Source organism: Seriola lalandi, unplaced genomic scaffold (assembly GCF_002814215.2).
Source record: "Seriola lalandi dorsalis isolate HSWRI2012SDOR001 ecotype SW California unplaced genomic scaffold, Sedor1 jcf7180002054582, whole genome shotgun sequence".
In the NCBI taxonomy this organism is placed as follows: Eukaryota; Metazoa; Chordata; class Actinopteri; order Carangiformes; family Carangidae; genus Seriola; species Seriola lalandi.
This window is the reverse complement of record NW_019525135.1, coordinates 389,717-403,747: the sequence shown is the minus strand read 5'-3', so window position 1 is coordinate 403,747 and position 14,031 is coordinate 389,717. Positions and strand designations below refer to the sequence as shown.

General features: G+C 37.9%; 2 protein-coding genes across 2 annotated transcripts; both read left to right on the top strand.

Annotated features, from left to right (window-relative positions):
* Positions 1 to 99: 99 nt before the first annotated feature.
* Positions 100 to 6,719, top strand: smim14 (small integral membrane protein 14). Its single transcript, XM_023418500.2, has 5 exons — positions 100 to 259; positions 1,883 to 1,976; positions 2,867 to 2,915; positions 3,071 to 3,225; positions 3,567 to 6,719. Exons 2-5 carry the CDS (start codon positions 1,902 to 1,904, stop codon positions 3,603 to 3,605), a joined length of 318 nt encoding a protein of 105 aa, XP_023274268.1. The 5' UTR covers positions 100 to 259; positions 1,883 to 1,901; the 3' UTR covers positions 3,606 to 6,719.
* A 1,129-nt stretch (positions 6,720 to 7,848) lies between these two features.
* map9 (microtubule-associated protein 9) lies at positions 7,849 to 13,763 on the top strand. Its single transcript, XM_023418530.2, has 13 exons — positions 7,849 to 8,186; positions 8,324 to 8,414; positions 9,654 to 10,181; positions 10,273 to 10,466; positions 10,554 to 10,662; positions 10,755 to 10,822; positions 10,939 to 11,012; positions 11,111 to 11,273; positions 11,844 to 11,930; positions 12,045 to 12,206; positions 12,303 to 12,448; positions 12,807 to 12,942; positions 13,186 to 13,763. Exons 1-13 carry the CDS (start codon positions 8,115 to 8,117, stop codon positions 13,303 to 13,305), a joined length of 1,950 nt encoding a protein of 649 aa, XP_023274298.1. The 5' UTR covers positions 7,849 to 8,114; the 3' UTR covers positions 13,306 to 13,763.
* Positions 13,764 to 14,031: the final 268 nt, after the last annotated feature.

Below are 14,031 nucleotides of genomic sequence, written 5' to 3'. Positions count from 1 at the left end.
GCCCAAAGGCCCGCTCATCAAACCTCTGGCCCAATAAGAAACGTTTACCCCTCCCACCGGAGAAGGTCCCGGATGTGCGTCGTGAAGAATAGCTGGCTGGTTCACGTGTATTAAACAAAACACAGACGGTCGGTTGACATGTCTGCGATTTAACGGTGTCGTTGGAGAGCAACAGTGCAACAGCAGGAGCAGCAGCACCTCCACCTCCCAGACCCTTTCAACAACAGGAGACGTTTTTCCGAACATCGACGAAGCTCAAGTAAGTGATTTGGGTTTCAGTGCCGCTCGCAGCCACATCTGTCTCCAATCATATGTTCATGAAAAGGACATGGCTGTGAGTTTTCTCTAGCTAGGTTAGCAAGCAGCTAGTGTAACGTTGGCTGAATTCGTTCGAGAGTAAGATGTAAAACCCCGGAGTTGGTTCTTAAGAAGTGATTACAGCTGCCTTTGACTGGATTTCTGCAGGGTCGAGTTAAACTAGCACTTGGTTTGTTCGTCATTCTAGAAATATGCAGGCGGCCACCCACGGAAAATATAACGTGTACATGTGTACATAGCAACTACAACTGTCTGTAACTGGGTCAAAATGTATGTAAGATCAACCTATGCATGTCTTGTGTGTTTTTTGTACAGTTTACATTTTTAGCATTTTGGGGTCGATACTCCATTGTACGAACACTGACCATAGAAATATACCGAAGAAATTGCGATACTTATGTTGATTAAAACATGTTTAACCTTTTTACTTGTTCAGCTAAACGGATAAAGTGGGCGGACTGATATATCGGGCGAGATAGGCTTATTGCTTATATATTGCTGTGGGTATAATCGTTGGTCAAAAAAATAATAAGCTTCAGAGCACAAATACTAAAGATGTGTTTAAGGTTATGTAGAAACAGTGATTCAAGACTCAACACAACTGTATTGTCAGTCAGTCCACACACTGACCTGACCTGACCTGTGCAAAAGTTTGAGAAACCATAAGTAAAGTGACAATGCTTTCAAAAACAATGCCAGGAATAGTTAACTTCATAGTGCACAAGTGCAGTAAACAGAAAAACCTAAATTAAATCAATATTCGGTGTGACTACATTTTTCCTTTAAAACGGCACCAATTCTCCCAGGTGCACTTGCACACGGATACTTTTCAAAGCTACTTGGCAGGTAGGTTGTTGTCTCTTCATGTGATCTCAGACTGACCCCATGATGTTGAGATCAAGGCTCTGTGGGGGCCAGATCATCTGTTGCTGGGCTTCTTCTTACTCTTGTCTTTGAAGATAGTTCTTTATAACCCTGACTGTAACTGGAACTGTGTGATGGATAAGTGCACAGCACTGTACATTGGCCAGTAAATAACAAGAAAGTGCAGAACAAAAATGAAAAAGATTTTTAAGGTTATGCATAAACCATGACTTAATACTCAAGACAGTTTTTTATTGTTAATGCATCCATATGCAAGGACAGATAAGGGAAGACATTTCATTTCCCAGAGACAAATGATACTACATTTAACAGTGTAGACAAGGAAGTCAACATAAAGTGCAAAACGATAACACCACTAAGACAGAAACAAACGGGTGTAAAATAGTGCAAAGACAACAGTACAAAATTCCCCATATTGTACATTATATATTTTGTTTTTTTAAATGGAAAATGTAATGTCTGTACATAAATCTCGACAATGAGATTTATGATTTCTTGAATCTATACTACATGAAGCGACAGAGTCTGCTGACTGTCCTAACTGAGCAGTCTCCTCCCTTAATACGTGTGTGCTCGTGAAACAACAATAGAGCACAGCACTAACAACAGGCAGCATTAGGTTTCTCTCTCATGTTCATGTGTGTCTTAGTTCAATACAGTACTTTTGTTTTGATCCAAGGTGGACAACACTGTCCAAAATGGCAGAGGGAGGCTTTGACCCTTGTGAGTGCATCTGCACCCAAGAGTATGCTATGAGGCGCCTCATCAACCTGGTAAGTAATTGAACTGTCAGTTGGAAATCTAAGTGGCAGACTTCATTGTGACAGAAATAAGGTGCAGGGACAGGTCAAAGTATTTTCAAGTTTGCAGTGTGAAATGAAAATATCTCCTGCTGAAGTCGAGAGAAGGAAGCAAAGAGATTAACAACTGTCAGGTAAAAAGCAGGGGAGAAGGAAATGAAAAGCCACCGAGTGACACTGAGGCAACATATCCTGGTTCCTGCTCAGTGTTTATCTTGAGAACCTATCAGCTCTGCCACGCAGAGTCGTTTCACTCTGTTGCACTGTCTGTTGTCAGGTTTGCATTGTGTCTGGAAATATCTTCTTGTTCCTCTTAATGGAAAGTGTTGTTTGGCTAAAATGAGTTTCTGAGGGTATCAAAGATTACAGCTTGTAGTTATGTGTGTCACTTTTTTGGTGACCTCATTGGCTCTTTGTGCACAGGTGTAACTTGCATGGCAAGCTGCGGTTGGCTCAGAGCTTAAGCCACCCTGGGGGTTTTCTGATTTGCTAGCAGCAGGAAAGGGTGTTGTCCAAATAATGAAAGAATTTGCACAGCATTTTTAGTCAGAAAGCTACAGTATGTTTTAGAAAGCAGGCAAACTCAGCTGGTTGCTTAGCGCCATCCACATGTGAATACGTGCCGTTGGTAATATTAAGCGATGAGGGGGTCATGTGTTTGCACACCTGATGTAATAAGGAACTCACAAAGTTTTATTGGCAGTGTCTCTAGCAGTGTTTCTCTCTCTCCCCAGATGAGGGCAGTGGTAACCAGAGTAAATAATGCAGTCATTAAAGTCAGAGTGGGAGAATTAATGATATTATTTTTCCTACTCTTCTTCTCTGTTACATCTACTTTATTTCTTCTGCAATTTCTTTTACAGCTGAGGCAATCTCAGTCCTACTGCACAGACACAGAGTGCCCTCAAGAATGTATGTATGACTACGTCTTCACTTAGTTCACATTAGACCTTATCTTTTTTCATATTGTGTCATAGCATGCGGACGCGTTGCCGCACTCAAACATGATCGCAAATCAGAAATACTAGTGTAGATTGTATATGTGACCAAGATGTGCGTGTGTTCAGTGCCAGGTCCCAGCGGGCAAGTGGGCGGAGGAGGTGATCTGACCCTTCCCATGGTTCTGATGGGATGGGTGGTGGTGGCTCTGGTCCTGTTCCTGCTGCGCCCCTCCAGTCTCAGGGGTCCCCGTCCCACAGGCAAACCCACTGGACCCCACAATGTCAGTACTTACCGCACATATTTCATATCACAAACAATGTCATCTCACATGTAGTCACTGCTCCACTTTGGTTTGCCTGGCACTTAAAGCATCTCATGGACAATGACTCACAATGTAGGAGGGAATGGAAATCTGCTTCTCATGAAATTAAATAAAAGATAATTTGTGGAATTTTGTTCAAATGCAAAAACAAAATTCTATTTGATTTATATTAACACTGGATAAAAAAATAAATTAAAAGATATAAGCCACATTATCAGCTATACTGGATAATCTGTCTGCAAATATAGCTCAGTTGTTTTTATTTGACGGACTAAATATCTTCCTGTCTTGGGTTACAGAGCGATGGAAGAGAGCCCCCAGCACCTCCTGTTGACTAGCAGAGGAGCCGACCTACCAGCACTCCTCCACCTGCTCTGACTGGAGCTGCACAGTTAGCTAGTAACTATGACCAAGACAGCGTCATCTCCCTGTCAACCTTCATACAAATATCTTTTGCTTTATTTTCTTTTTCTAATAACACATCTTTGTTGGGTAGATCTGTCTTTGATTCTTGTTACTAGAGCCCAACTGATAATGGATTCATGATGCCAATGGAGATATGACATTTGAGTGTTGAAAAACATCAGATGATATAATGATCAATATTAATTTTTTGACACAAACACACAACATGAACAATGGTGGCAGTTATTCTGCTTCTGCTCCAGCTTTGTTCATTTTTGACATTTGAAATTTAAATTTCATAATAACCACAAAAAACACATCTTTAAAAAGAAAAAAAAAAACTTGGTTTTGCATATCTGCCAACATATATGGTGATATAATGTACCTGTGATAAGCCAGTTCTGACCGATAATATTGGCCAACAATATCAGTGTGTTAATGCATCAGTTGGGTTTCTATGTTGTATTTCATCACATCTTTAATCCAGAGGTGTGGCATCGTTCTGAGTTAGTTCCTTTTCGCAGCTCTGGTGCAGACAGATCTTCAGAAACTCAGACATGAGCTCAAATTGAAGGAATGTGTCACATGGGTTGGGGGAGAAGGGAGAGGGGCAGCAGACAAGTTTTTGGGCAGTTAAGTTGTTGTTCTGGTTTTTGCTGAGTAATGAAGGGTGGCAGGTTCTTCAGACTCTTTAAAACATTCCTCTCTTTCCACTTTAAAGTTACAACTCTAAACAGTGATAGTAATTATGTCATATCACATTTAATAACATATTCAAACCAGCACAATGACAGACTTCAATAGATTTATTTGCTTAAATTGAAGTCTGAGTTAGTATTTCATGCACGATAATATGGCATGTTGATTTTGATGCAGTTAATCAATCTTATGTGTTTACATCCAGATTACATATTCTCCTGAGCCAACAAATACTCAGATCTCTAATATACTATAAACTATATTTCCAAGAACATGCCAGTCCCTTAAACTGATTTTATTTGCCAACTCAAAAACAGGTTGTGAGCTCAACAATGACATATTATCACCCTATAATGTTTATATGGCAAACGGTTGCTTATTTACACATCCAGCAGTCATGGAGCAACATTAGCATTCATTCACATGGAGTCCTGTTTGTATCCACTTGATGAATATAGGCCTAATTTTCACTTTTCTTTTAGCTCTGTTTTTGGTCTATACCAACTCCTGAGGGCAATGTCAGGCTCTTTAGCTGCTAAATGCTAAATGGTGCTGAGCAGGTAGTGCATAGTGGGGTTTTAGAGCTTTTCTCTGAAAACAGAAAACAACACTATGAGAGCGGTGAGAGTGAACCAAAACAATAAGGTTTTTAGCCAGACAGCTAAACAATGAGCTGGAACTTGCTATAAAACTCTGTAAAGTTGACTGGAGCTGCTGATTTCAGGTGATAATTCTGTGTATGTTCATCACTACCAGCAACCCCTTTCACATTGTCTTCACATTGTTTTCACATTGCCATTTGATACATTTTTATCATAAGAATATTGATTACATCCACTTTAAGTATCAGATGGTTTGGTTCCTGTAATATAAGTGATGAAGAGGGCAATACATTTCCAATAAGTTATGGGTTATTGTATAAAATGTGAACAAAATATTTGATGCACATAACAGAGATAACAATCCCCCTCAGTCAAGAGTCTCTTTAAATGATTCAAAAGAAACAAACTGCAGGTAAACATGGTTAAATAGGTCTGGTCATAAAACAGTAAAAACAGTAAACCAGTATACTTGGCACAAACAAAATACGTTTTAATCATATTAAGGTGATTCTGTGTACTGTAATTATTTTGTGGTTAAAAGAAGAAAATGGTCATTGTATACTGACTTATTAGTAGTTGAGAATCATATTTTATTAGCACTTTTGTTGTGGTATGTTATTTCATTTTGAAGGTGTGTTGTACTGATTACTGTCTAAAAATGGTGGCCTTGTGGGGATGGGGGCCTGTTCTTCTCTTACTGAGAATCACAGCAGTCTGTGATTAACGGGAGCAATCCAAAGTTTATACTTCACAACTAATGTCAAACCAATGAAAAGGAAAGAAATGAAAAGGTGCATTTTCAAACAGCGCCAGTGTAGTTTAATGGTTCCGGTCTCAGTACTGATAGAGAACAACGTTTTGTGAAAGAACAGTAATATCGGAGGTCATTTTTATTTTTAGATTTATGTTGGGGAAAGGACGATGGAATCATCTGCCGTAGAAATTTTGTGATGTTTCCTTATTATTAGCATGGTTTACATCAAAGGGTTATTTTCTTATATTTGTTAACTCAGTTGGTTCAGAGCTCTGCTAAATATGTGATTGATTTTAAATGTAAACAGTTTTATAGGTGTTTCAGCTACATTAAAGGTTGAAATGCAGTTAGTGAACAGAAAAATAGAAACCCCAGTGGTGAAAGATACTTGTATGTAAATGTGGGTGCATATTTATAACAGTGCAACAGCAACACAAACTACAGTCTCAGAATTACAGAGGGCAATCAACAATTGGTACAATCTTAAGACAAAGGGTTTCCTGTTTTTCTAGTCACTGACTGTATTTTGTCAAGATCTTTGTCATGCCCCTGTGAAGGAAACATGGTTATTAAAGTGTATCTTGGTCTTGTGTTACTTTCCAAGGTATCTGTGATTCCAGAAATTACTTGGATTAGTTGTACAATTGAAGGATATGATCTGCAACAACTGTGGGCTGAGTTCATACCAACTGTCTTCAGTGGCTGGCTACTCTTCATTTCCATATCAGCAAATGTCCTCAATTTTTTTTAATACATCTTACTAGACTTGCAAAGGATATGGCAGGGAGGAGATATGAGAAGGAAAATAATCAGTAAACCATAAGTAGTTGTAACTAATGAAGGGGAAGCCATATTAGATGGTTGAGATGAACAGCGGGACTATCTGGTACCACAGGAGACCTCGATTTACACTGTTACTGTTTAAGAGTAAAAGGGCTTCAACTATGCACTTTTCCTATAACAAAACAAAAAATAAAAATAATTCAGTCTTACTGCCTGGTTCTGTTTTGTTTGAAGCTTGTATTCCTCAGTTCACTCAAGCATATATACACACCCGTAGTGTTGTTTGTGAAAAAGAGAGTTATTTTTCTGGCTGGAATTTATCGCACACAGCTGCTGCTGAATTACTTACTTTGTATTTTATTCATTTTTTGTCAAAGCAATATAAGAATATAACCAGTGTTGAACTTTAACCAGGAAGATTTGTAATGTTAGTGTACAGTGTTTCCATTTTAAACTACTTTATACTTCACTAGATTTTTAGGAATATATTTTGCTTTTTACTGCGCTACATTCATTGTATACCTATATTACTGTGCAGATTAAGATTTCACATACAAAACTTGTGATGGTCATAAAAATAGAATGATTTTTTACACATTATCATTACTATCACTCATTTATCAGTAGTAGTTATCCACTAATGCAGCACATACTATTAATTCTGATAGGAGCCATTCTTCTGCAAAACCTTTACTTTTGATACTTGATTATAGAATTTGCACATAACTGTTGATACCGCTATACTTTTAGAAAAATTTGGAACACAAAATTTTGACTTGTAATGGAGAATTGTGGTATTTCCACTTTTATTTAAGTAGAAGACCTGAAAATGTCAGTATAATACACTGGTGTATTAATGCGAGACTGAGGATAACTTCACTCCTTTGCTCTGTCTGGGCCTGTAGGGAAAAGTGACTAAGTACATTTACTCAAGTACTATATTAAAGCACAACTTTGAGGAACTCCTACCTTTCTTGAGTGTTTCCATTTTCTGCTACTTCATTCCTTTACACAACTACAACTAACAGTAACTTTAGTTACTGTGCAGATTCAAATTAATTATATAAAACATAATCAACAAATAAATTATGATGTAATACCAAGAAAATAAAACGGGGAGGGTGCACAAGTACATATTAATGCATAAATTATTGGTACAGAATGATATACATTATACTAACCTCGGCCATTCTGCATGAGTCATTTCCATAGATGTATTGCGAGAACTTATTATATTTATATTATATTCTTATAATACATCCATGGTCATTTCACTCAGCCGCTCCAAGTCCAATCTGTTTTGGTATTCTTTGAGCATGCGCAGTGTGGAAGCGGGTTTCCCTGGGTTACCATCAACAAGTTAGCTAGCATGCTGTAGCTATGTGAGTGTGCCTTTCGATAACAAATTTTATGTAGCTGTATGGTATGTAATGAACCAGACGATAATCATGTGGCAGTCAGACTTTGCGCAATGGCGATATAACCACAATGGTAGCACGGGAAGCTCGAGTAGCTGTCTACTTGTTACAGTGAACTTAACGAACAATAGCTAGCATGCTAATGTCAGTAAGCGCTACCAGAGGAACGTGTTTATAGTTTTGAGGATGTCAAACCAGCGGTTCAGCACACTGGCTTACACGAAAAGCCCGAAAACATCGAAAAGAACAACATTTCAGGTAAGAAAAAAATATTGCATGTACTCTGGATATCCTACCAAAAGCGAAATGATGAAGTGAGTGGAGTAGTTAAACCGACAGCCTTCTGAAGAGCTTTTTATGAGGTGTCATGTCAATCTGAAATTATGTCTTTGTAGGATGAACTTCAGGCTGCTGTCTCTGCCAGGGCAAGCAAAACGAAAACAGATCACTACTCCTACTCTGATGACTTCAATGAGGATGACGATGGTAAGATGGCAGAACATCAAAATATCTATACAACACTGGTTCGTACACAAGATCGAGATTTAGGGTGCTTTATTGTCTCTCCCTTTTAAGCAGCTATGAATCATTCTAGGGTACCCTAGGGGGTACTTACAGTGCTGTGGAATAGTAATACTAAAAGTAAAGCAAGGATGCTTTCAAAAATAATGCTATGAATAGTTAATAATAAGTGTATAATAAGTGCAGTAAACGGGAAAAAAACTAAATTAAATCATCATTTGGTGTGACCACAATTTTGCTTTAAAACAATACCAATTCTCCCAGGTGTACTTGCACAAAGTTACTTCTCAAAGGTACTTTGCAGGTAAGTTGTTCCAAACATTTTGGAAAATTTGCCACAGCTCCTCCACAGCTCCTCCTCCTCCTGGATTTAGACTGTCTCAGAGTCTTCTTTATCTTCATGTGATCCCAGACTGACTCCATGATGTTGAGTTCAAGGCTCTGTGGGGGCCAGACCAACTGTTGCAGATCTACTTGTTCCTCTAGTATTTGAAGATAGTTCTTTATGACTCTAGTTGTATGGTTGGCATTGTTGTCATGCTGCAGAATTAATTTGGGACCAATCAGACACCTCCCTGATGGAATTGTGTGACTAAGAAATCTTAACTCATTGTCAGTCTACTACTCATATACATCTGTAGTTTCCAACCACATCTCTCACTCTTGCTCAGTGGATGGAATTTGCTCATTTGGCCAGCAAGCACCTGCTTTGAGAGGGATGTTGTGATGCAGTTGAAAGCTCGAGAAAAAAGCTAGCAAGAGGATTTTCAGTCACAATTGTATTGTCAACTTCCTGTAAATTCATCAGTTTAATGGATGGCTCTATCTTCGGGCTGCAACTAACAATGGATTTCATTATCAATTGATACAATGATTATTTTTCTCATATACGTACCTCTGATATATCTCATACTATTAAAATGTAATGCCTGTAAAAATTTCCCAGTGGCTAAGGTGATGTCATCCAATGTCTTGTTTTGTCCGACCTACAGTCCAAAAACCAAAAATATCCAGTCTATCCTCATATTTGAGAAGCTGCAACCACCAAATGTTGATGTTTTTTCTTTAAAGATGACTAAAACTATTATTAAAATATTTGTATATTGCCAATTAATTTTCTATCAATCAGCTAATTAATTAATTGACTAATTGTTGTACCTCTAGGTCTGTTTTTTTCATTTACTAAATTTCTATATTTCACAGATTTTTTGAATGAACTCCTCAAATCAAGAAAGAAGAGGACTAATGCATTTAAGGCTGGCAAGAGTAAAGCCAAAATCAACGACTTTCAGCTTTCAGATGATGAAGGAAAACATGGGAGAACAAAGAAAGTTTCATTCCTGAAAACCCAAAGAATCCACTCACCCTCAGAAGACACAACAGCATCAGAGTCGCGTGAAAACAAGCCACCAGAGTCCTCCATTGGTGGACACGATAATTACACCAAATCATCTTCCTCACAACACTCCACAAATTTCAGCGAAGATGACACACAATTTAAAAACAGTGTTGTGGAGTCTGTTGATCCCCAACTCACAAGAGAGAGCTCAAGTAAATCTCTGTCATACCAAACCTCAGATGATGCCCTTCTGGACATGTCTTTGCCTTTACCATCTGACAGCAGTGTGACAGAAACTCCAGGTCCTGAGGAGAAGAGCAACCATGTTATGGAAGAAATCTCCCAGACTCCACATCTATCAGGATCAGACCTCAAACATGTGCCAGCAGCAGGTCTGTTTACACTGTTTTACAATTCATGCTTCTAACTATCAATGCTAATTTTGAATATAAGTATATTTCCACAAATTATGTTATTATTCAGACAGTGCTACCGAGAGGGAGCCACCCAGACCCAAACCAAGACAACGGACTCTGGGATTGAACCTTCACGCTGCAGAGAAGCCGGGTGAAGATACTGAGTCTCAGGATCTCAGCAGGCCCCAGACTTCCTCTGCATCCATTCCCTTCTCCATTGACACATCCAGCAACACCGCCATGAGGAGCTGCAGTCCACAAGTGTGTGTCATTGCTTGGTTATTCTGCATTTTATATTTCAGAATGGTTTTCATATAAGTGCACATTTGTTATGTTGTTTGATTGTAGTGGACAGACGGGGATCACGCAGTTTCATATAGCCTCAGCAAATCCTCTACATATAGGAGTGACCAGTCACAGCCTTTCACCAAGTCCACAGTTGATTCTGGATCCAGAGGTAATAATTGGCATGTTCAGCACAATAACATTATTCTTTTTAATTGTATATTCAACCAATTAATCCTCTTGATATTTGATTTCTCATTTCAGATGACTTTATTTCCGATGACAGCAAAGAGCATGGGAGAAAGTACTCTACATCATTTGAAGAATTTCATGTAAGACATTCTTCATGCTATCCTTTGACCTTTTGGTTAGCCTAATATAAGATATACTCTGCCTCTTGTTCGTATTATTTTTAGTTTCATAAAATCTGTTAATTGTTTTCTTTCAGGAAGGCTCAGGAGATCACTCAGATCGTTCTGTTGCTCAACTCTCTCACACGCAGGAAAAGTCATTTGACACCAGGTAGGTAATTCTCTCCAAACTAGACCAGTAGCAGCACAGATCGTGGATAAAACAGGATAATAACTTGAATCACCATCATTTTATTTTATTTGAATTAGGACTTCAAGTTCTCACTCAAAGACCACCCATAGATCTCAGAGTGCATGCTCCAGAAACGTGGAATCAAGGTATTTGGGAACTCTCAAAGTTCTGGACCGTAAGGTGTCACTACAAGAGTCTCAGCCACAAGCAGCAGATGCACTCAGAGCTGCCATTTACCAGGTCAGTGTGATAACAAGCCGGTGTTTTCTTTTCTAGTAGTATGTTGAATGTAAACAATATGGAGAAGATCGCACATGTAAGAGTCTAAAATAAGATGTGTTTTTTCTGTGTTCTATGTTATATGCATAAGAACAATACAGAATTTGTGCAGTTTCCCTTAGCTTATACCTTTACAGTACAGGTATATAGGAAATATAGAGTATACTGTCGATATTTGCAAGTAGACTGTGATTTCTGCTATCCAAGGACTAGATCCTGTTAAAAACCCCCTTTATAATTTCTATTTTATCACATTATTCTCAGGTTTTATTACATTACTCTCATGTATCAGGTACAGAATTTGGGTTCACAACATTGTACTTACTGATATACTAAAATAAAAAATTTAAAGGGAACATTTAACAGTCTTGCGAGTCCAGGTGGGCAGAAATCACAGTTACAGTTTTTTTGGACTTCTCCACAAGAAAGATATGTGTAAGTTTTGCACACTGATTATTTATGTCAATAGAAAGAATTCTAGCATCTACACTGCATTCTCAGTCAGCAAAAATCCTTGTCCACTCTTACCAGGAATGGCTTAAAAAGAAAAAGGAAAAGTCAAGAGAGAACATGAAACTGAAGAAGAAAGAGGAAATCCTGAAAGAAAAAAAGAAAAGGGTGAATAATCCATTTTGTAGACAGGAATTACAGTACAACATACCATGTCTAAAGATTACAAGAAACACGTGTTGGTTAAAGATATATCCTCACCATGTTTCTGAAAATAAACAGGAGGAAGAAGCTAAAAAGGAAGATGCTGTTGCATCATATGAGGCTTGGAAAGAAAAGAAAGGAGAAAGTCTCAAAGCAAAATCCAAAGAAAAGGAAGATATGATCAGAAAAGAGCAGAGAGCGAGTGAAGAGAAAGAAGAAAAAAGGCAGTCTGCTAAACAGGTATGTCACTGATCAATTGTGTATTACTCTGAAAGATATAACAAGCCTTTCTGTGTGTATGAGGAAAGTTAATTAATAATTTAATAACCATTACAGGTATTTGAAAAATGGAAACATGAGCATGATCATCTACTCAAAGATAAGTGCAGAAAACAGAAAGAAGCGGAAAATAAACTGAAGCTAAAAAAGCAAGAAAAGGAGGAGGAAAGAAAGAGAGAGAGTAAATCAGCCTTTTCTAACTGGTGAGTGTAAATCATTTACTTTTTCATTTATTATTTATTTCTCTCATTTAAAGAGTGGTGAAATATTCAATGTTTTAATAGAGAGATAGCACTTTTGTTGTTTGCATCACTTTATTTTTCTTGATTTTAAACATTTTTACTGGGCTCTGAAAGTAAACATCCCAGTGTTTACAGGGTCAAAAATAGTACTAACCCATTACACTCAAATCAGTTTGGGTGTGAAAATGATCAGCCACTAGATGGCAGCCAAAGTCCAATGTTTAGCGATGTGTCATCACCAAATCTCTATGATAAAAACAAGAAAAGTGAAGTAACCCTCTTCTAAATCTGTTGTTACCTTTTTCTTGAAATGATTAAGGTGTGAAAAGAAGAAAGATGATCTCCATGATAAAGTCATGATGGAGCGCAAAGAAATCAAAAATAAGGCAGAGGAAGAACAATACATGAAAGAAGAGCAAGATAAAATGGCCTTAGAGGTGTATGAAAACTGGCTGGTAAGTGCAATGACATGGGATACCAATGACTAATGGTACCCAAGGTGCTTCTGCTTGCTCATTTGTTTTTGGGGAAGATGGTTTCATAAGAAGTCCCCACCAGCCTGCGTTGTGAGCTCTTGACGGTGACTTCTTACATAATGCTGACAGTTCTCTTAGATCTGCCAGTACTCAGAGGTGCTTATGGTGGTGGTGTTTGTAAATGTCTCTAGTTCTTATTATTGATTTTCTTTTTCCCAACAGGCAAGAAAAGATCTAGAACAAAAGAGACAAAGAGAAGAAAGGCGTATAAAAGCGATTCTCAGAGACAGTCCTCCTCCGCCGTGGAGCCCTCCTAATAAAACGATACCATTTCGAAAATAACATTTGAAATGTGACATAGCATCGCTTGACTATCTGGGTGCTATGTTACAGTTTAAGTTATAAGTTTTGTACTGTATGTTGTATCAAAAGTATGCATTTAAACATAGTTGATGAAACCTGTTAAATTTTATATTTTTGTCAGGGTTTTGTATTAGCCGGCAGATCTAGTGCAAGTTTATGTTTTATGCTTTTTGATGAACTGTTACAGTATGTTTAGAAAAGGGGTAAAATGTAAATTATATTTGACAGGGTGATATATCAATATGAAAGGAAACCTAACGTGATTGCTTGCAGTATCACAACCCTTTTTACAAATGTGTTGGTACGTTACTACCATGTTGTACATGAGAATGTGGCGCAGCAAGCACGTTGATGTAGAAGGTCCACTGATTTAAAAAATGTCTTTAATAATGTCTTAGGTGATGCAACAACACAATAAACTAAAATTCTCCCTCTCAGCATTGGGGTGACACTTTAAACAAATTTCAATAGAGAGAAGCATTTTCAATTTACAGCTTAAATACATTGAATGCTAAGGAATGAGTGCTGTCAGGGCATTTGTGTATGACCTGCTATTAGGTCTGCTCCTACTCCATTATTCAGTAAAAGACTCCCACAAAGCTTGGAAATGTTCACATCCATGCCAGTGTTGTTTGACTTTAATGAAAACAATGCATGTTGAAATGTAAAACATATATTTAAAAAAAAAAAAAAAAATATATATAT

Bases quoted from the DNA above. Each gene is read 5' to 3' on its own strand.
- smim14 (XM_023418500.2), top strand. From the start codon at position 1,902: ATGGCAGAGGGAGGCTTTGACCCTTGTGAGTGCATCTGCACCCAAGAG. The intron at 1,977-2,866 runs GTAAGTAATTGA...TTTCTTTTACAG, and splicing joins TGAGGCGCCTCATCAACCTG to CTGAGGCAATCTCAGTCCTA. The intron at 3,226-3,566 runs GTCAGTACTTAC...CTTGGGTTACAG, and splicing joins AACCCACTGGACCCCACAAT to AGCGATGGAAGAGAGCCCCC.
- map9 (XM_023418530.2), top strand. From the start codon at position 8,115: ATGTCAAACCAGCGGTTCAGCACACTGGCTTACACGAAAAGCCCGAAA. The intron at 11,931-12,044 runs GTGAATAATCCA...GAAAATAAACAG, and splicing joins TGAAAGAAAAAAAGAAAAGG to GAGGAAGAAGCTAAAAAGGA. The intron at 12,943-13,185 runs GTAAGTGCAATG...TTTTCCCAACAG, and splicing joins AGGTGTATGAAAACTGGCTG to GCAAGAAAAGATCTAGAACA.